The following is a 21778-nucleotide window of genomic DNA, read 5'->3' as shown; positions in this document are numbered from 1 at the left end:
TCCACCTCCACAGTTAGCCGGTCAGCCCCAGCGAAGGGGCTGCTGGCCCGTGTCCCGGAACGCCGGGCGATTAGGGGCAGGCAGTGTTGTCACCAAGCTAACCGCCAGATGAATCGTCCTGGCGGAGTGCCCCCTCCTGTCAGGAAGACCCTCCCCAGGTGAGCAGGTGTTGATGCGGAGGCCGTCTGCACGGGCCATGACAACACCAAGACGTGCAGAAGCCGAACGCCCGCCTCCTCCTGAGACAGCGACTCTTACGCACACGTAAACGGTGTCGACGCGACAAAATAATGTGTTTACCAAGGCCTCCGTGTTCTCATGTCTCTCCTTAAAAATCATCGTCGTCCATGAAAATCATGACGTTACGTATTTAAAGATGGCAGATTATATTCTTAACATATATATGTAGTTTTCTTGATTGTTGGTGTTTTAAATATTAAATATTGGATGCGAACACTGCGTACTGTTAAGTGGTCTGTGTAAAGATTCCAAAAGCTATTTCTAGACCTGTGAAAAGCCGCTGAAAGCAGGGACAGAGGCTGATTTTGGAGCAAAGTAATTACAGGCCCAGGGCCCCCCCGGGGTGCGTCCCCCCAGGGGCTTTAATTAGGTTCCTGTTGCATCGCAAAGAGAATGATTTTAGCTGATTGAGAGAGTGATAATGTTAATCCCCTTCTCAGGAGAGTTTTAGTAGGTTTCACATCCTCAGCCGGTGCATGCCAAGATTAGGGTAAGAAAGAAAAGGCGATTTCATGGGCAACTATCTAATTAAAATATTAATTTAAAGCAGACAGCTAGCACACCTGACTCAACGCTCAGGTAGGTGGGGCAAGGGGGGGATGGAAAGTCTGTCTCTTTATTTTCAAACCCTACATAAAACAGTCATTTTAATCCTAGTAAACATGGAAACTTTTATTCTAAAATAGTATCCGTGAAAATTTTTAGTTTTTGATTACAGGAAATCATTGAGCTTTGTTTTCTCGCTTTACACAATAATAACACGCTGACGCCAAGATCTTTTTGGTTATACCTGTCTGTAGAGTGCCAGATGGGAGAGACATTCTTCTAGTCATTGTCAAAATCATACAGGGGACAGGGCAGGTCACACATGACTTTTTTGGGTGTGAAATTCAGTCAACTTCCAGGAAGGGCTCTTTCCCTGCGTATGGTTGCTGTGTCATAATCTCTTGGTTACCATACAGTTTGCTCTTACCAACTACACTGGAATTTCACGTAATTATTTTACACTCAAGATCTTCCCAGCAGCTTGTGTCTTGCCCGGCAGGTTCGGCACAGTCCCCACTTAGAGAGGACGGCCGCTCTTACCTGCAGGCGTTCGGTCACGTGGCTGTCACTCGGCGGCCGTCATGTGCCGAGGCTGGCGGCGGGCCCGCGCGGGCCAGCGCTGCTGAGTGGTCCTGGGTGGGCACCCTGAGCACCCAGTACCTTAAGATGGGACTCGCGGGAGCTGGGAGCTGCCGCGATTACCACCTTGAGGGGTCCGCCACGTTACCTGACCTCTCAGGCTCACCCCCTTGGTACTTTTAATTAAAATACGTAAGTTATCGGATACATGTAGGCGCATATGCTGTTGGCGTATGTGTGGCACGTTTAACAGCAATCACATCTACGTCGGCAGATGTAGGCAGCAAATAGTAAGGATGCTTATTTCAGAATGATAGACGTGAACGTAATATTTATTGTTTGTGCATTGTGTACTCTCTTCTCCATGGTAACCATGAATTACTTGGGTCACCCGGCAAAGCGGACATTTGGGAACAGTCGTAATTGATTTTCCTTCTGTGAAAGCAGCTTCAGCGTGGCGCCCGCGCCGTTGAACCCCCTCCCCGACACCCCACTCCCTGACACCCCGACCCGTCTGCCTGCCTGTTCTCTCCCCTCTGACGCGTTTGTCGTTTCATGTAGCTCTGGCCACCTCCTGTCACAGTGTCTGACTCGAACGTGGCGCTGCGACCCCCACTCGTCTTCGCCTCACGGTTGACCCCACGCTCCTGCCTGGGCACACGCGGGCCTTTACTAAATGCTTGTTGAGCACGTGACTGAGCTTTAATGTCACCTGCCCTGAACTGGAAACCCCCAGGGGGCTGGGAGGGGTGGAGCGGGTTTCGCTCACGTCGCGTTAACGAACCAAGAAATCACACCGTTCACATCCACTTCCCTCAGCAGTTTTCTCCGGGCTTGCCGGTCCCGTGGGAAGTTCTGCTTCTCGTTGGAGGTGGCGACGTGCGTGCTTTCCCGCGTTTTTCTCCCGGTAATCCATACAGGACTTCTAACCCGCGGAGCCCGTCGATGCGACGCCGGCCGTGTTTGCGCGTGATGAAAAACCCATGGGCTGATGCCCAGCGGCCTGCCCACTAGAGATGTTTGAAGGACAGATGATGCGAGGTCTGGAAAGTGCTTTAAAGTTCGTCAGTGCTACTTGATCGCTGTCTATTATTATATTGCTACTATTATTCAAGTGATAAAAGCATGTGACTCAAGGTCCAGTGGCTCTTGAATCAGAAGAATCCTAGAATACTTTAGGAGAACAATCTTATCGTCAGTTTCCTTCGAGTCAAGGAAGGATATAGCGAAGAGAATCTATATGACTCACTTCAGACGTTATTTTTAATCAAAAAAATAAATTATCGGATAGGTATAGACGTATATCATGAGTACGTGTAGTCAGGTGCTTATCACGAGAGAGAAGGCATGGCTGTCTGCTGAGCCGCCGCTGTCACTAACTACGTAGGTGTTCTGCCGAGTGAGCACCTGACGTGGCATCAGCCTGCATGTGCCCGACTGGTGTCACACGCCCTCTTCCTGTCAGCTCAGGAAGTGCACAGAGCGGCTCAGGTCCCACTGTCATTCTCTGGCCCCACCACGGAACGATATTAACCACCTCCTTTCTGTTAAAATGGCCATGTCGTACACTGCCCCTTGTTCTCCTCTTGAAGATTCCCATCACAGTCTATTCTGTTCCTCCCGCCCCTCCCCCCAACACCCCCCTCACCGTACATATTCTCTTTTACATCAGTCTTCAAACTTTGCTTTTTTCCTAAATAAAATCTCTTCCTTCCAACCTCTTTTCATGTCATTTGGCAGCCAAAAAAAGACTCTGATCATGGCATAAAGTCCCCGTATGTGTTTTAAGAAGGAAATGCATTTGTTTTGATATTAAATGTGTCCCAGTGAAGGGCTGGTATACATCTCTAAGTGCTCATCTTGAAGAAAGGGCCGAAAGATTAGGAGGATGGAGAATTTGCTTCCTGTTTTCAGTGTTTGAATGGTTTGGTCTTTCTATCTTGCATTGCCCACATATTACTTCCATAACCTTAATTGTTTTATCTTTTAAATTATCTGTATGTTGGTAGGGTTTATCAGAACCGTTGTTTTCCAGTTGCAAATATACAAAATTTCAGTTATTTTATGGATTAAAATAAGCACTGTGGGCCAACCGGAGCATCCGATCACTGTTTATAAGGCCATTATCCTTTTCAAGTTCCATATAAAGTAACTGGCTTATAGATAACTCTTGGATTACAACCTGTTCGTAAACTGTAACGAATCATATTGATTAAAACCCACAGGTTTTCACAGTTCAGGATGGAGACTGTACAGAATATCTGTTCTCTGAACAGGAAGCAAGATATTATGGGAGCTGTGTGCTCAAGGCCATTTCCTAGTTCTAGACTCTGCAGGCAGATCATCATCTCCCCGAAGTACGATACTGCCTGGTTAATCCAGTATGTCAAGCAGAGGCTACTTGACCCTGGAAAGCAGATATTACACATGTACTCTCTCTAATAATAGTAACCACGTTATATTTCACACGTTGTCTGTAATAATAGGAACCACGTATGACATTTCACGTGTTGTGTATAGTATCATGTTGTACTACATATCTGGCATAACACATAGTAAACATGCTGTTACACTTGCATTTTCCAAGCTTGAATATATTGTACTTCGCGTACCGCGGCGAAGCTTTAATCATCTTTCTCCCCGACCATAATGGTATTAATACATCATGAGATCACAAAAGTGACCGTTTTCCTTCTGCCTTAAGTAAAGGGTTTAATCAGCTCATCTGAATGCACGCGTTTGCTTCTAGCCCTGAACGGTCACCTCCGTGACTCAGGACACAACAGACACTATGTAGGGACAGTTCTTTTGCTCCAGCTCTGCAGGAGACCGTTAGCTAGGGACAGGATGGAAATTTTTTTCTTTCCACTAATGAACCAGGCTCTGGGGCTTTTGCAGCCACACGTGATAAACACACACACACACACTCAGACACACTCACACACAGCCCCTGGGAGGGGTGAGCAGGGGCAGGGGCTGTGCCTGAGCTCACGTGAGCCTCGCTTCGGTTTTCCCCATTGATGGCAATTTTGTTTTCAGGGGCAAAACTGCCGTGTTCCCAACACACAGACTGATGAGGAGCAGTTCTTACACCTTACTAAAAGGGTATATGTGTCACTCTTACTTTTAAAGAAAGAAAAGGATCTCAATCACTCAGGTTTACAGTTTCTAGCCAGTTTCTGTCATTTGGAGGGGAAAAAAAGGAAGATGACAGAGGAAATGTTTACCTCAGTTTCATAGGCAGTAGCTGTATTTTTCAAAACATTCTGTTTTAAAGCACAATAGGCTTTGCAGTTGTTTATAAATTTAAAGTATTCATTAGTGTGAAATAGTTGTTTATTTCCTTTCTCTATTTCCTCTTATTGGGGGAAAAAAAAATTTGGTCTCCTAGCAAGACACGATCCATTTCGTAAGTTATTTGTCAGTTTTCATAAAGTATATTTACTGTCACTGGGGCAGAGGTTGAGAATAGTCGCAGAATTAGCAAGGGGTATTGTGGTACATTTGGTGCAGTAGCCATCGCGGGGTTTATCTCATCCTGTTTAACCACCGAGCAGAAAGTTGGCCTTCCCTGTGTTATTCCATTCATATTCTCTGTCCTCATTCACCAGTCTGACACTTCTTTTTCGTGCCAGATTAAAAGGGCAGGGTGGCATCTTTTGATGATCTGCAAAACAGCTTTCGTCTTAGTGCAAGCTCCATAGGCTGTGGATGCTAAGCACTCAGAAGCTGAAATGCTATTCGTCTGCCCTGAAATTTAACCAGAAACTGGGTCTTATTTTCCTCCTTGACAAGTTGTCTTAAAAGCTTAAAGGTTTCTTTTTTTTTCACTCTTTCTCTCTTGTTTTCAGTATTGGCCAGAGAGAGAAAGGAAATATGGAAACATTAAAAAACAAAACAAAAAAAAACAGCCCTAAAGAAAAGGAAATACCTAAAACAACGAGAAACACAGAATCGTGCTTTTTCTTCTGTGATAATCTATCAATAGGTGTTAGGTTGTGGTGTTGATCCTTGAATCGTGTGGCTTATCTAGTATCCCATTATATATTATTTTCTCCCTTATGATAAAAAGCAGCGTTTATTATCACAGGTGAGAAAACACAGAAGAAAAAAAACAAGCAGGGAGGTTCCATTTAAGGACGTTAAGTGGGTTTCATGTTTGCTCTTCTGCTTTCATTCCCAAACCAGAAGCTCGTAAACCGAGTGAGAACACAAACTGACTTCCTCAGGTGCTCGTTACCCGGCAGGCCAGGAGGACAGGTGCGGAGCCACTGAGAAGATAAACATCGAGTCATCCTCGGTGACATTTAGCCAGATAGCCGAAGGAGGAATTTAGAAATACCACTGCGCCACTGTTCAAATATTTACTCCTTAAACCCGGAAAAGGGAAAAAATTGGGGTCGCGTCGCGTCGAATTCCTTGTTTTTTCCCTTCTCTACACAGTCTCGAAGGTTCAAGGGAAGCGAGTCGCGGATCTGAGAGAGAAACGTGAGCTCGGCTTCTGGAGTCTCAGGTAGACCTAACGTGCGCTGCATTAAGCAGATGCAACAGAGCAGCCTCGCGTTTGGCAAAACATTCTTTTATGTTTCTTGACTGTTTATTTTAAGAGATGATTTACCCGCCGGGCGGATTAGAATGTTTACTAGAATGGGGAGTGTTTTGTCCCTCCGTCCCCGTGGCTGGAGCCCTGGCGTTCACAGAGCCTCAGGGAGCTGTGGGGAGGCTGCTCACAAGCCAGCGCGATCCTTGAAGAGGAGGCGGGGAGTCACTGCCCAGCAGAGATTAAGGAGACAGTTTCGTCTTCCAAGTATTTGAAACTGTTGCTCTGTACTTTTTAACCTTAACGTCGTTAATCATACACCTGTGACTTTTAGACGGTTTTAAAAGGGCAGACCTCTAGGACCTTCTCAGGAAGAGAGACTCTCGGCCACGAGGGAGAGCGCTCGTGAAAATCTTACCAATGAGTTTCGTATTACACGGCGGGTCTTTTTGACAGGTTTTTGTGGTTTTCTGTCTTTTGATTTGCAGCCACCTCTCTTGTAGCCATCACTGCAGCGCCGGGAGCATTCATTCATTAAGGCTCAGGGCTCGACTAATAACTTAGTCGCTTCCTCTCTGAACGCAGGAGAGTTAATGAGAAGCACAGATGAGGAGCCGAGATCTATTCTGAGATTAAGATAAGATATCCTAACAGAAAGTTCATGGTGAAATGAAAGACCGAACATAATTATACTCTCCCGGGGGAAAAGTCTCGAATGAGGCGAACCAGCTTGTTAAAGTCCCTACGTGGCTTTAAATAGTCACATCCTCTACCGTGTAAGCATCGCGATGCAATCTCATTATATTTAATGATTAATCTACTATTCCCATAATTCGTTTAAACCTTTACAGTATCTATGGTCCATATAAAGTGGAATTCCAGGGTGATGGCAGGTTTCGTATAAATAGCTCCCAGGTTTCCATGTGAACACGATCCCTCGTGAAAGAAAAACTGACATTCAATCTCCTATTTTGGGTAAACTCTCCAAAAAAAAGCCTCTGAGACAGTGGACTCATCGTAGCTCCTAGCACAGGACCAACCTGTCACAGCATAACCGGCAGCGAGACCGGCCGGAGCTCCCGCCCACGTGGGTCACCTTCAAAGCCAGCACCGGAGCTGAAGGGGGCTGCAGTGCTGGATCCCCCCGCGAGACACTTAGAAAACTCACCCCGTTTGCAAATGACACACCCTTGGGGTAAAGCCCTGAGGTTCTGAGAAACATAAGGTCTGCTTTATTTAATTTCCTCTCATTTACTAAGAGTCACAACCTATTTTAGTAAATAAATTCAGGAAATTGGTAAAGCACTTCACTCCATCCGTTATGTATCAGCAATTAACATGATTGTCACGTTCTTCCTGGCCCCCCTGCTGCTCACAGCTTCCCTCACGGTCCTGCCTGCGACCAGTTTATAACATCCCTGGCAGTGGGTGTTTCTGAGTTTAAACGACTTAAACCAACAGAACAGCCTACAAGCATTCCTCTGCTTTATTCATAAAGATTCCTAACTTTCGAGATTTTTCTCTATTGATTCTGGCATTCTTTTCAAATAATCCTTTCCACTTCTCAACCGTGACCACTTTCTGCTTTGGCACAGACTAAGAAGAAGAATAATTCATTCAGCAACCGACTCTCTCCTGCTCGCCCCCCCCGCCCCCTCGCTTTCCCCTTAGTTTATTTTTTTTTTTTTTTGTTTCAGTAAAAAAAAAACTAATCTTAGCAGCCCCAACAGGACACCAAGTCAGAACGGGTTTCCCTACCTTCATCAGCCACTGCGTGTTGTTTTCCATCATGTTCTCCAGCACTTGCAGCCTCTGCACAGAGTCATCGTAATCCAGTGGCGCGTCCCTCTGCACAGCGTTGGACACGTAGGAGCTGGCGGGCGAGCGGCAGTTGTCCGTCTCTGGCAGCAGGAAAGTGTAGCTGCAGGAGCCGTGCTGGACTTGATACTGCCTCTTCCCTATGCTGTCCATGCTCTTCCGAAAGTTGCTGTAGGCTGCGGCCAAGACGAGATCACAGCTCAGAGCAAAGAAAACAATCTGCCACATTCTTTCTCGCTTTCCGTAACAGACCACCAGCTTAGCAAACGCCAAGGCACGTGGGAACCGGGTCCTCAGCCACCCTCAGCTCTGCCGCCGCGGCTTAAGGTCCATCTGTGGACGTCTCCTCTCCCCGCCTGTCCGAGCAGCAGACCTGGCGTTTGGTGCTGTCCTCTGTCCGTGCTGCAGGGAACTGTCAGAAAGCGGCAGGGAGCGTCGCCCTGCTCGCTGGGAGGGCGGTGAGCACGGCACAGATCCGAGCTCGCGTTTCTTTGTTCCTCTGCCCCCGATTCTGCCGTGTCGGGATCCGAATCAATCACTCTCCTCTCCTTATATGATAAGTTGATAAGAGCAGCCAGACATGTGGAGTGGGCTGCTCCGCCCTCCTGGCTTGTCCGTTATCTTCCTGTCGGGGGTCAGCGGCCAGGCAGCAGGAAAAATCCCAGCCCGATGCTCGCCTCGCGGCCAGGGGCCGAGTGCTGCAGAAACCCTCTGGGACGCCCGTGGTCACAGGACCCCTGGGCTTTTCCGAGGCACCGCCCTAATTGAGGATTTCCTCGAGAGAGCAGTGGGTCTCTTGTGTCTGAGACTGATTCACAGCGCTGGGCTGCTAAAGTATCTGAGGTAATAGCTTTGAAGCACAATGAAGGTTCCTGTTTTTTCCCTTAGGAATCAAAATACTGCAAATATGTCAGGACTTTGGTTTATTTTTGTCACTGCGAACACAGAGGAAGAAGTCGCACTCCTGTGCACGCTTGGCCCGGCCGTGGGGGAGCGCCTCGTTGGTATTCCTTGATTTTGAACGGTTAGTTAAGAAGACAGAGTTTTCATTCGAAACAGCGTGATGGGAAGATCTGGATTTATCAGATCAGGTTACGAAGGTCAGTTTCTGAGCTCCGACGTCTGATCTTTTAAACAAAATATCCGCTGCAGTATTCAAAATAACCCTAAAATAGACTAGGCTGGCGAATGGTCTGTTAAGTGGCGGCCGATGGAGAAACGGAACTTCCATGACAGGATGTTGAGAGAGAGGGGGCGTGTGAAGTTCTCTCGTATTAGGCCTGGATTTGCCCAAATCCCACCATGGTGTGACACTTTCCAGGATCGGTTACATCCGTCCCGCTGGGTGAGCCCGAGCACCTCACCTCCTTTTCACCGACTGCTGACGTCCTTGTCCGTAAGCGTCGGGGACCGGTTAACCCCGGGGGTCTCGGTCTCGGCTCTGGGCTCCGTGACCGTCCCTCGTTACTTCCTTGATAATGACACTGACACCTGCGGGCGAACCGTCTGCCAGCCCCGCAGCCAGGGTGCACGCCGGGAGGACTGTGGCTCCCCGGCTCACAGGCCTGTTCTTCCCACTCGGCGGGGACGGGCTGGCTCCGCGACCCGATGGACCACCTCTGCCCGCGAAAGCCAGGGCCAGTCTGCACCGTGCAGGGTCAGCTTCCAGGTGTAGACGAGAAGGGGGCCGCAAGCTAACCCCGACCAGCTCCCGGGGGCCAGGGGCGCTGCACGGCGGGCCCTCCAAATGCAGAGATGGGAAGTCACCGCACAGGGTGGTCTGAACGGGACAGTTCCTAACCACAGGCGGGTCGTGGTGAGCAGTCCCGTCCTCACCCGGTAGCTTCCCTGACAAAGGTCAGTCTTTACCTTCGAAATCGGCCATCGCCTCCGAGCATCCAAGATAACATGCCTGTGAAATGTCAGAGTAATTTTCTTTTCCACACCCCTCGAAGGCACAACCGCTGCACTGGCGCACAGGACCCCGCTCTTCGTGCTCCCCAGACTCTGCCTCTGTCAGTGATAATTACTAACTACCCCGCGGCCGCTGCTGCGAAAGGGGGTGTCTCTGCTTTGCCTTCTCCAGCCCCCTCCATCCACCCCAGTGATGTCACGTGACCATCCTGTGTCTCCTCTGATTCTGATGTATAAAATGAGCTGCAAAACGGCCATTCTCAGACCATTTTCTCAGTCCGTTGAGATTTTGCTTCTGGCCAGTTGTCGTCAGTCTCGCTGAAATAAACTCGTAAAATCCTCTGCAGGTTCGGGCGTGTCTCACGTCGCCCGGGAGCACAGAATTACGATGTTAATTCTCGGGTGGGTGTGGACTTCGCATAGAGACTGCTGTTCTTCTGGATTGTGTTTTCCAGAGGCTTCCGGGACCTGGACGCACCTCCCTCTGCACAGGCTGGCTCCCAGGTGGCCTCGGGTAGACTCACACCTGCGGCCAGGGACTTGGATGGGGGAAAAGTCCCTATTTTTTACCAAGTTCTAAATAACATATTATCGCCTTTCCTTAAACTGAGAACAGGCCACAAACAGCAGTGGCCTCTCCCCGTGGCTCCCGTGGGTAGACATCGTCCATGTTTTTATTACGGTAGCTCACGGTATCGCTTGCACTCAGCACTGCATTGCTGCCCGGCTCATCCCTGGACAGGTCCTGTCATTCAATGTCCGAATAAAGCAGCCCGAGTCACTGTCCGAAAGGGCTCGTGCCTTCGCCACACTCCCGCGGGGCTCTGTCGCGTAGGGAGGCCGGGCGGGGCTCCGGGGACTCACAGGGCAAGGCAGGCTGTTGGAGCCCAGCGTGCTTTCTTCTCGGGGGTTAAGGAGAACACCCCCACTCTGACCAGAGGAGGCGTGTAGGCTTTGAACATAAGACTTGCAACCCCGGTTCAGTGAGACTGGAAGCAAATGCTTAACTTCTGCAAGCCTCAGCTTCCCCGCGTGTGGATGATTCTTGGTGGCGCCTTTGGGATTCGGATGATACAGAATGGCACGTGCGGTTTAGGAGGGGTCGCGTCTCTTCGTCACTGGCGCTTCCGGTTAAAGGGAGGTCGTTTCCTCCACCAGGTGATCCTCGGAATGTGAGGTGGAAACGCAGATGCACCTTTTCCCTCTGAGTTTGTTTCCCAGTGGAGAAAGCGTGGACACGGAATTACTATTGCGTCTGTGGTTTCGAAACCCATTTACCTGCAGTCTCCTCCTCCCGTTTCGTATCGGACGCTGCGGGACCCTGGGGATGGAGCTCAGTAAGTCGGGTGGGGCTTCCCAGCTCACGAAGCACACGGAGCGAGGGCCACGGAGCCACAGACGACCAGGAGGTGACGGAGGAGGAACTGTGAGCGGTAGAAGGGAAGACAGCTCGTCCCGGGCGCTGGTCCTCCAGGCAGCTGGCGGGGAGGGGGGGAGGCTCTCTCTCTCGGTCCCCAGGAGGTCAGCAGGAGCCCGGCAGCTCTTTGTAGCTTCCTAAATGGAAATTATTACTGGGTCGGGGGAAGCCCTAGGTAGACCAGGGATCGGCACACTTTTTCTATAAAGGGTCAAACAGTGAACGTTTTAGGTTTTGCCGGGCCATGTGGACATTGAAATTTGAATTTCTTGTAATTTTCACGTGTTGTGAAATAGTCTTTTCTGAATTTTTTTTCAACCATTTAAAAAGGTAAAAGCCATTCTCGGCTCACTGGCCATTCAGAACCATGGGCTGTGGTCCACTGACACCCAGGGGGAGCCCAGGGGAGCCCCCGGGGGGTGTGGCGTGGTCGTGAGGCCACTCCCAGCACATGGTGTGAAAGGGGCCCTCTCCACGCCTCTGCCAGGGCCCGAGATGCGTGGGACAGGCTGGGAAGGGGGCTAGTGAAGGGGCAGGAGCATTCGCCCGAGGAGAAAGTGCCGCTTCGAAGCTGGGCCTTAACTGCAAGGCAGGGAGGAAGTGCCGGGAAGACTGTCCGCAGTGGGAAGGGCCTGCCACACCTGTGCAGGGCCAGCCGCAGGTGACATGGTGGCAGAGCCGCCCACTGAGCATGTGATTGGTCACCGAGGAAACGCAGGGAGCCCCTGGAGGAGGCAGCTCTGGGTGGGGGCCGCAGGCCGGGACCAAAGGGCCGGCCAGCAGCCCCGGAGCCCTCGCTGCAGACCGGCCTGGAAGCTCGTCAGGAGCCTGCTGGGGACCCCGCGTGTGGGACAGCATCCACCCCCGCTCTCCCAGTGAGGCCTGACTGCCGTTCTCAGAACCAGCCCTTTTCAAAGGGAATCTCGCGTTTTCCTCACTGACCTGCTGACAGCACAGCTAAAGGCAGCCGAAGCTCAAATATGGGAAATACTATCCCAGGCCTCCCCCAGGCCAGTTTTTCGCCTAATGGTTCTGCCGAACAGCTGTGGGTGGTGCTATTTATTTTCCTAATGCTGTGTTTTCTCCCTGTACTGTGTGTCATCAGCTGAAGTTTCAGATGCTCCCCTCTGGTCTCTGTAGAGCTGCCTCCAGGTCTTCTTACATTTTGCCGTAAAGAGGCAAATCCTGTTTGATGGCACCATGCTCCCCTGAGAGAAGGTCAGCGTCACAGAGAACAGTGACCAAGGCCCCGAGGCCTCCGCGTGCCCTGCTGCGCGAGCTCTGGCAGGCAGGAAAGGCCGCAGGCCGCCCCTGCACCCCCAGGACCGTCGGCCCACGTAGACCCTGAGCCCGTTCTCCCCGGGTTGTGGAAGCTGGTGGACCCCAATCCCCCTTGCGGCCCCGGCCACCCAGAGCGATCTGTGCGGCTCTCAGGAGGTCACCTCTGTAGAAAGATGCCAACTTTAGACCAGCACCGCGCTGGGCAGCCCCCAAGCCCCGGACGGCCGAACGGGATTTTCGAGTAGGTCCAATGACATCTGCTGTTGTCCAGTGAGACAGTTTAGTGTCAGTGCTTAGCTGGATACTTAAGCTGTCGGGGCACATCAAGGGATGGAAGTGGGGTCGCCTGGCCCAGGGGGAGAGGGCGTGATGCCTGAACCACTAGCGCCCCCTTGAGTGCGTGGCACATCAAGGGATGGAAGTGGGGTCGCCTGGCCCGGGGTTGGGGGGCGTGTGATGCCTGAACCGCTAGCGCCCCCTTGAGTGCGTGGCGGACGCGGGCTCTGCAGAGCACGCGGAAGGAGCTCGCACGCGGGGGCCCGGCGGCCTCGTGGATTGGTCGCGTGTTTTGGGCGGGAGTCTCTCTCCATCGTAACCGGGCAGATCCTCTGGACTCAGTCTCACGCCTGCCCTGCTCACTGTCACCTGGCACCGTCTGTGAGCTTTCCTCATGTCACCAGTGCCTGCGGGCTTCGGGGGTGCTGACGGGGGCGGACTCCTTCGGCCAGCGTGGCCTTGAGTTTTGGAAAGTGCCGTGTTGTTGGTGGAGCAGCACCCCGAGAAGTGAAGCTGGGGACACTGCGTGCGTTAGTGTTGGCGACAGCCGGGCACACTCAGGACTCTGGGCGCCTGGCACTCGAGCCAGAAGGGGCCTCGGAGACGTCTCGTCCGTCTCCCCCGCCCCGGCCTTTTCCACATTAGCCACAGCCAGGCGCGCTTGTGTTCAGCGCACAGGGAAAACCCTTTGGAAAGTTCGCTGGACAGAAAACTGTTAGTTAGAGAAAAGTCATACATTGATTCCCCACCCAAAAGTACAATGAATGAGAGCTAAAGAAGAAGCCACAACGGGCTGAAAATTATACATATATTTCGGCTGTCCAAAGGCAGGCCTTCCCTGCCCCGCCTCCGTGCCCGCGGGCGATTTGAACTGAGCCCGGAGAACCGCAGCTGCGTCTGAGCCTCTCTGCAGAAGCCATGTGTGTGCCCCGTCTCCGCAGCTGCCGGTCGGGAGCTGAAACTAAACCCCGAAGCTGGCAGGCTGCGCGAGGTCATTCACAGCCCTGGGATTTGAAAAAAGTACCAAAGGAAAAGCCCCTAAAAGTTACTGTAAAGACAGAAGGAAAAGGGAAAACACACACACACACATTGCACACACACACACACACACACCCCCACACCGAAGTAAACCCTCGCCTCTGGGAGGGGGTACGTGGATCGGGTCTGGTGAGGAGGTGGTGCAGTGAATCCCGCCCAGCCAGGTGCATTTCTTGCCTTTAATGCCTGTTGCGCTATGAATTTAAAGCAGTAGTTTTAACTCTGGTTTTAACATGGCCAAACTCAGCATTCTTTGGAGGGGATCGAGAATGGCCATTTCATATCAGCTGTCACCTCTGTGCAGCGCAAACGCCCAGACACCCCCAGCGACAGAATCCAGTTTACTGAGCCAAGGCTTATTGTGGCCGGGAGCAGCCAGGTCACCAGGAGCCCGCCCTGCGCCTGCTTCACTGTCCTGGACCTGTGTCACCTGAGGGTGGGCCAGGCCCTCTCCCAGATGCACCCACCAGCTTAGGAGAGACCCCGGGGGACCCAGCCAGTCACCTCGCTGCATCGGATGAGCATCCTGGCTCCAGTTCTGGTTTTCTGGCTTTAACCACTTTTTTCTCCTTTCTTCGCCTCTAAAGTCCCCCGACGTAGCCAGCTAGGAGAGTGTGGTGTACCTTTTAGAATATAAAACAGTTTCTGGAATGAAGGAGGATGCCACGTTTAGCACAATTTCCTGTCCTAGTTGTAATTAAGTATATAGAGCATTTGAGACACAGCATATTTAGGGAACAAACGATATGTCATCTGCTTAGAGAGGGGCATCAGCTCCACAGGACCCACCTTTGTAGAAGGTGAGGAAGTGCGTATTTTGTTAGAGTAAGCATCTGCCTGCCAGGCGAGGAGAAAGAGCCCTTCGCCAGATGTGTTTTCAGGCAATTTCCTTTCCTGGGAAACAGCCATTTCCCCTGCATTTCCAGCCGCGTTTTCACCCGCGGAGCGGACTGGGGAAGCTCGGGCACTGGACGAGAGAGGCCCAGATGGCATTGGCCTTATCTGGGACGTCCTCTTCCCTCTTGCAGCTGTGTCACTTCTGTGACAGAAGCTCAGGGACTGTTCGTTAGAGGGTTCATAACATGAGAAAGTATTTTTCATGTGGCTTCTCAGGTGGTCATCATTCTTATGCGGGTTAGTTCAGTTACAAAGGCACCAGGTATTCATTCTAACTTATCTGAGTGTTTATTGTGAAATTATGGCTAAAAGACGTTGAGAGAGGCCCGATTTTTCGTCAAGAAATTTAAAAGAGTCCTGAATCTCTTAGATTTTGTACTGCCAAGAACCAGCACAGCATCCGCTAAAGAACATTTGTGTTTTAAAGCCACGTTGTATGTAATATGTTACCTTAAAGATTTTCAAAAGAAAAAGCTTTTCATTTACTAGAAACTTGGGAAATAGCCAAGTAACTATTTTTTTTAAAGATTTCATCATGAATTCCCTGAATTTTTAGGAATATTTTGGTTTATATAATTCTCCTGTTACGAAAAGTTATCTCAAATGCTGTTTGATTTTTAAATATTTTTATTCTCTAATATTTTTATGGACTATTTTATCTTCTCATCAAAGAAAATGCCTAAGAGGTCAAGATCCAAATCATGACTTTAAAAAGACAATGGATGAAATTCTAAAATAATAGATGAGTGCATTAGCCTGAAAATATTTTTGCCCATAATTCTGTGTCCTGTTTTCTCCCCGTAGAAAAACGCTAAACATTTTCTTTCAGTGGGTTCATGGCAATGGTGACTGTTTGACACATGACCAATATAAGTCAATAAAATCTTTCCTTTCACTAACAATATTTCATCAGAGATTTTGAGGTGGGCTTATTGAGCTGTAATTTTATATTAAATGTTCCTAAATTCATTTCAACAAGATCGTAGGGAATTCAGATTCTGTTGCTTGTGGAAAATGTGTCTAGTCTCTTTCTCATAACCATTCTACTGAAGAACTATCTAAATTTCTCAGAATAAATTTCCTTTTGAAAGTAGCTTAATGCCATCTAGATTAATCTTTGTTTAATCTAAATTTATAAAATTTTTATCTTAAATATTGAGAAGACTTTTAAAATAAGAGAGATACGAATGTCATGTGTGCTATTTACATTAAGATATATTATCTCTCGGTTATAGGTCAGCATAAATAAAATCACTTATGTCAAAGAAGTCAAAAAATAAAAGCACATGACTCCCTTTGGTTTTCCCATCGGTCTGACTTGATTTAAAAAAAAATCTTCCTATGGGAAATTAGTCTTGATTACGGAGCTACATTTATAAAGAGTCATTTCTGAAGAAATACAGTTTTTGAGGAATGGTATTTGAAGTATAATAAATAGTTATGCATAAAAGTGATATTTGATTCAAGTGTATAAAAATACTCCGTGCCTTCCTTGTTCTCTCGTGAATCAGTGTGGCTGTCGCTGAAGATGTAAGTCCTTCCTAGTAATCTCACACGTGTACACTGCAGTTTTCTTCTTAAGCCCTGCCTCAGGCGATCTCTTTGGTACTCCGTTAATAATTAACTGTACTTCTCCAAAATGTTTTATTTCAAGGAAAGGGTCTAAATTCAAAAAAAAAAAAAAATTGATACAAAAGAAAAGAAAAAATGAAAGGAAGTGAATTTTACAGAGCCTGCACAGAGGACATTTATAGCCATATCAGGGTGCCTAGATTTTGGCATCTGTTTCCCTCAAGAAAAAATAATGTCCAAAAGCCCTGAAACTATTCTAGTGGGATATTTACAGGAAAAAAATATTGTTTAATTTTCCCCCACATCCTGATGCACATTTCAGTGACTTTTTTTTTTTAAATCAATCAAACAATTTTGCTTGACTACAATAAAAAAACAAAAACCAAAAAAGCTGCAGGAGATGAGGCCTATAGGAGAATGCGAATATCACATCCACTTGGAATACTCACCTGCTCCCTCTACTGGTCTCATAAGAGGTAGCAGGCAAAACGCAACATGTTTTTATTTGTCATTCATTGATAGAAATGAGGTGCTTAAGACTTACGTCGACTAATATACAGCCCTGAATACTATCATTATAGTTTTAATGCAGAAAAACACCATACGAGATGTAGAAGTCAGACACCCACTCATGCATGCACGTGTGCACACACACACACAGCCGGAAGCTATCTCTGTAGCCTGTGGCGATCAGGTCACTACCCCAACGAGCTGACAGTGGGAAAGGTAGAGGGCTGTGCTGTGTCCGTCAGGGGTGGGCTTAGAGACACGATTCTGCACGTAGCAAGTTCCCCACAGTCATGAGGCAGGCCCGCCGCACGGGGACGGCCTCTCTGGTGATCCTGTGTCCCTCTGAGCAAGCGTGTGGCTCAGGGGTGTCTGAGTGAGCGGCCGGGAGTACGATCAGTGAGTGCCTAGATCCGAATGTTTCCTTATTTAAAAAGATTCTTCTAGTCCCTCCCCCAAAATAGAGAGAGACCACAAGTGAAGGAAATTACATTCAGGCAGAGAAAAAGCTTGTGCAGTAAATACGAGACCGTGGAGCGGAAGGGACATTAACCGTGGACCTCGGCTCAGAGCACGGGGCAGGCGGCGGGTGCAGGGGGACCCCGTCGGGGCCAGCTCCCCAGGACTCGCGGGGCACGTGGACCTCGCGGCGAGGGAGCGGAGCGCCTCGGGAGTGTCTTCGGCGGGGTGCACGGATCCGGTCGGAAAGGTGCCTGCAGAGCGTGTGGAGGAGCGGGGAGACGCGGCGGGGGTGTGGGGGGGACAGCGACGCTGCTTCGGTCACCCGGCAGGGCTTCTGCGTTGATCAGATCTGGCAGTTTCAGTGACAGGATTGGGTTGGTGTTGGGGCCCACTGGTCCATTTAAAACAAGTGAACGTGCTGGGTAAGTCATTTAAAAATTGTTTTGAACGCATCAGTGAAATGACAAGATAATTCCAGTGGAAGCGGACACCAGGTGAATCCAGCGGCATATGAGACAGCTGTGTCCCGAGGCCTCTGGCAGGCGGGGCCGACCTGAGGCAGCCTCCCTTCCCCGGGCCCGTGCGGGCTTAGACGAGGTGGCCTCTGAGGTGGCCTCTGAGACTGCGGTAGGCGCCTCTGCGGCCGAAGACACTAAGCAGAAGGGACGGGGTCCCATCCCAAGGGTTGTAACCACAGCCCACCCTTTTGGTCCCACAGTGCAAGCCGGGGTTGGAAGGCACCATGACAGGTTCGTCTCCCGGCTGGTGTCGGCACCTCCCCACACCCCGTTTTTGTGGCCAACGTGAACCCTTCCTGAAGGATTGCGCCTTCATCACAGGTCTGGAAAAATCTTAGAAGTTTTCCAAGGGAAAATAAGCCACTCCCAGACCAGAGTACGTGACCAAACAAGAAACGTAGCACCCGAGCGAAAGTCAGCAGGAAGAAGTAGCAAGGGCAGACTGGCCGGAGCTTCGTGTACGGAAGCTGCCAGCCACGTCGCATAAAATGACTGCCCTTACTGTCTCAGTGTCCTCGGGAGGCCGTAACAAAGCGCCGCACACTGGGTGTCCCAAAGCAGCGGTCCCGGAAGCTAGAAGCCTGGAATGACAGGCTCGGCAGGCCCTGCGCCCCTGCAGACTGGGGGAGTCCTTGCTCGTCCCTCCCCAAACCAGCTCTGGCGGTTTGCTGGCAGCCCTTGGCGTTCTGTACCTTGCAGCTGCATCACTCGGTTCTCTGCCATGGTCATCGCATGCCACCCCTGCACATGTCCCTGTGTCTGCACATGGTCCTCTTCCTGTCAGAACAGCAGTCAGGTTACAGTGGAGATGAAAACCCGTCACCTGGTGACAGCATCACCATCGTAACTTCATAGAACGACGCATCTCCGTCATAACCCATGGGACCCCATGCTCTGCGTGGCCCGTCCCTGGCCGAAAGCCGCTGTGCAGCCCCCACTGCCATGGCGCCCGCAGTCCTGGTCCCTGGTAAGGTCTCGGCCTCAGTACTCAGTGCTGACACCTCTTTCTTGGAGATGGGGGCGCAGTTCAATCTTTAACACCATGATTAAAGATACAAAGTTCGATGACACCTAAAGGGGACAGAAAACTAAAGAAGAAACAAATCTCGTAGGTATGAAAACTTAGGGAAATCAAAAGTACAATAATTGACATTCATAATTCGAAGATCATGCTGGACAAGAGATTACACGTAAGTGAGGACCTGGAGATCGACGCGCCGAGCTGGAAGGAGTCGAAAGAGCACAGCGTGGAGAGACCCGGAGGACGGCGCGGGGTCTGGCTGGACCTCCAGAGCAGGGCAGAGGACGCAGGGGCTGAAGAGTCCCCCCACAATGATGAAAGACGCCAGGCCGCAGACTCGAAACGCCCAGCGAGTGACCAGCAGGGTAACGGCAGGGCCGGATAAAGGAGCAGGAGACAGAGTAAGAATGCCTGACACTCGGCTCCCAGCCCGGCCGCCGCCGGACGGCGACACGCGATGCTCGAGAGGGAAGGACACGCGAGGCGGGGTGACGGAGGCACCCCGTGCACATGCAGTCGTAACGGGTTGCGAAACATCTCGGGGGGGGCGGTTCCTGCTTGAACGCGCGGGTCTGGAGCACGAGCACGACCTGGGCTGGAAGCAGGAAGCCTGATTTTCATGGTCCGTGTCCGTGCCAGCTTCGTTAAATCACCCGAACTCGTAGAAAATAGTGTGAGAATAACGAAAAGAACAGCTGCGTGGATCGCGTGTCTTCACAGTCCAGGTTGTTCTAGGTGATGTGAAGCGGCAGGCCCTTGACCCTTGACCTTGACCAGAATTTTACCGGTGTCGCTGTGAGGCTCAGGTGCTGGGGACTCGGGCATATCGTCCCAGTACCTATTATAACCTCTAGAAGAGCTCGAGATGGTTGGCTTTAATCCCCTAATCCCCCATCGGACCTACGTGATCCCGAGTCTGTCTTCCACCTGCCTCCAAAGTAGCTCCCAAAACAGTCAAGCCAATCCGGGGTCAGGTGTCGTGGGGGACAAGGTGTCCTTTGCGCGTGCACCCTCCCCTGAAACGCCGTCTCCTGTGTTTCCAGCTTGGAATTGGTGGGGTGGCGGGGTGCTGCCTTGGGGGGCCTCACTCACCCCTGGGGAGGCCGTGGCGGTCTCTCCTGTCACCAGCCGCTGAAGACATCTCAGTCTTGTTTCTCAGACACTTAATTGTCCTGATGGACACCTGGACCATGATCTCTCAGAAGAGTGAGTCCAAACCACAGTCAAGCTCACGCGGCAGGCGAACGGGTGGGCGTTTCTCCTAAGAAAAATCTCAGCCGGAACCTGCAGCTATTCGCTCTCCAGTTTCAATTCTAAGCAACGTGTTAGTTGGCGACAGGAAAGTGGACAATAACAAGGCCTGGGGCCTCGAACTCTGGGAAAGCCCCTTCCGTAATGTGCTTAGCGAGGGCGTGGGAGGGTGGCCGTTTTCAGAGCACGAGAACGAACGTCCACCTCCAGGCCCACGTTTTTAGGAGATGTTTTAATGATTAAAAGAAAATACTTCTTGATCCTTTTCTGAGCGTGAGCTAAATCTCGCTGCGTGAGTGGGTCCCCCGCCCCTTCTTTTTCAGAATAGACTGTTTCATGACCAAAATGCCAGTAGTTTGGAGAAATAGAATAGAATCAGATGTTAGTCAGCAGTCAAAGGGTGTACACCTTGGATGGCCTTAACCCAGAGATGTTGTCTGACCATTTCAAACACTCAGTCACCCCCAGAGGGGAGCGTCCAGGGCAAGCACAGTGTCAAACTGCTCGGTGACAAACACGGGCCCTTGCAGGGCGCTTCTCAGGGGAAGCCAGGCAATCGACACGAAAAACGGGTGACGCCTGGTGTTGTGGGGATGTTGATGTCCTGGGGATGCTGGTGTCCTGGGGATGCTGGTGTCGTGGGGACGCTGGTCCCATGGGGATGCCGGGTGTGACTCAGACCCGACTGCTGGTCTCCACAGAGACAGGTTAGATGCCGGGACCACGGTTCGGTTCGGTTCGGGGTCAGCGGCCGGTGGCTGATGAGGCTTGAAGGCCATTCCTGTCCTCTCCTCCTGGTTAAACGTCAGGGTGTCTTGTGGAAACAGCAGCAGCTGACGGTTCCACCTGGACGTTCTCACAGGAGAGTTAGGGGGACCCGCAGGCCACGTGTGGTCGGATGTTCGCACCTGCCGCCCCACAGCTCTGGAGGAGTTTCAGATTGCATCGGAACTTCTCCAAACCGGTGGGCGTCGGCTACGATCTGATTCCGACGGGCCTCGGGCTCAGTGATCGCTGGGTCAGGGACGTGTGCATGAGAGCGTCTGCGCGGGGGTCGGGGGACAGGCGTCTGCGCGGGGGACGGGGGATGGCGGTCCAGGCGGGGGTCGGGGTCTGGGCCGGGCAGCCCCGCCGTCGCAGGTAAAGTCCGCCGCTGCCGGGCAGCGCAGCGCGTCGTGCAGGCCGCGGTGCCCGGCGGCTTCCGAGCGCCGTCCGCCCGTCCCTCCCCTGGCCGCGTCACAGCGCTTCGGGGGGACCGGGCAGCCCCCTTGCGGCGGCGGCGCTGGAGCGTGCAGCGCCCGGGTCTCTGCTCCAGCGGATCCCGCGCCGCCCTGCGTTCCTCGCCGGCCTCGGCCCAGAGGTCCGCCTCGGGGGCCCCGACTCGGCCGCCCCGCGCCCTGCTCCACGCACCGCCTGCTGTCATCCTTGGACGCTCTCGTTTGTCTGTCACCACGTAACATACTGTGGCCCCTCCTCCGACACAAGGCCCGGGCACTGATGCCTCCCCTGTCCCTGTCCCCAGGCCCTTCACAGCACGGCGCGTCCCGGCCTGCGACGTGTCCCTCGCGTGTTGGCACCGCGCCACCCCAGCCACTCTGCGCCCACGGCCTGCCCGCCCCGGGCTCTGCCGCTTCTCCTCCTCCCGGGGGTGCTGCTCCGGCGTCTCCTCCAGGGCCGCGGCCCTCGGGGACAGCCCCCGCCGGGGTCTGCACTTCTCTCTGCGGACGAGGCCCGGGGTGCAGGCCGAAGTGGGCCTTGGTGGACGTGTCCTGCAGGCGGACTGACTCCCCCGCGAAGACGCCCCTTTCCGCCCGCGCAGCCTGCCTCCCTGGGCTTCACTCCGCTCCCCCATGATTCAAGGAGGAGGGACCGAGTTGAATTACAAGGACACGGTGTCCTGT

The 21778-nt window shown here is 51.7% G+C and overlaps 2 protein-coding genes across 21 annotated transcripts in view; one reads left to right on the top strand and one right to left on the bottom strand.

The window, feature by feature from the left end:
• The window catches only part of ANGPT2 (angiopoietin 2), a 49741-nt gene extending 40029 nt beyond the window's left edge, over nucleotides 1-9712 (bottom strand). Inside the window, exon 1 of one of the 2 annotated variants that reach the window (XM_039877294.1) lies at nucleotides 7664-9712. In XM_039877294.1, the coding sequence (XP_039733228.1) occupies nucleotides 7664-7951 (288 nt within the window). In that variant the 5' untranslated portion in view covers nucleotides 7952-9712. The remainder of the gene's footprint in view (nucleotides 1-7663) is intronic. The other variant, XM_039877293.1, reaches the window with a different exon arrangement.
• Nucleotides 1-21778, top strand: part of MCPH1 (microcephalin 1) — a 195763-nt gene that overhangs the window by 120949 nt on the left and 53036 nt on the right. The window contains exon 13 of one of the 19 annotated variants that reach the window (XM_039877265.1): nucleotides 3591-5283. The exons of 17 other annotated variants lie outside the window; for them this stretch is intronic. In XM_039877265.1, the coding sequence (XP_039733199.1) occupies nucleotides 3591-3807 (217 nt within the window). In that variant the 3' untranslated portion in view covers nucleotides 3808-5283. Of the gene's footprint in view, nucleotides 1-3590; nucleotides 5284-21778 lie in introns of those variants that run through there. One more of the 19 variants, XM_039877271.1, reaches the window with a different exon arrangement.

The sequence above is a fragment of the Pteropus medius genome, unplaced genomic scaffold (genome assembly GCF_902729225.1).
Source record: "Pteropus medius unplaced genomic scaffold, Ma_sr-lr_union100, whole genome shotgun sequence".
NCBI lineage: Eukaryota > Metazoa > Chordata > Mammalia > Chiroptera > Pteropodidae > Pteropus > Pteropus medius.
Note: the sequence above shows the minus strand (reverse complement) of the source record. Positions and strands in the feature narration are given on the sequence as shown.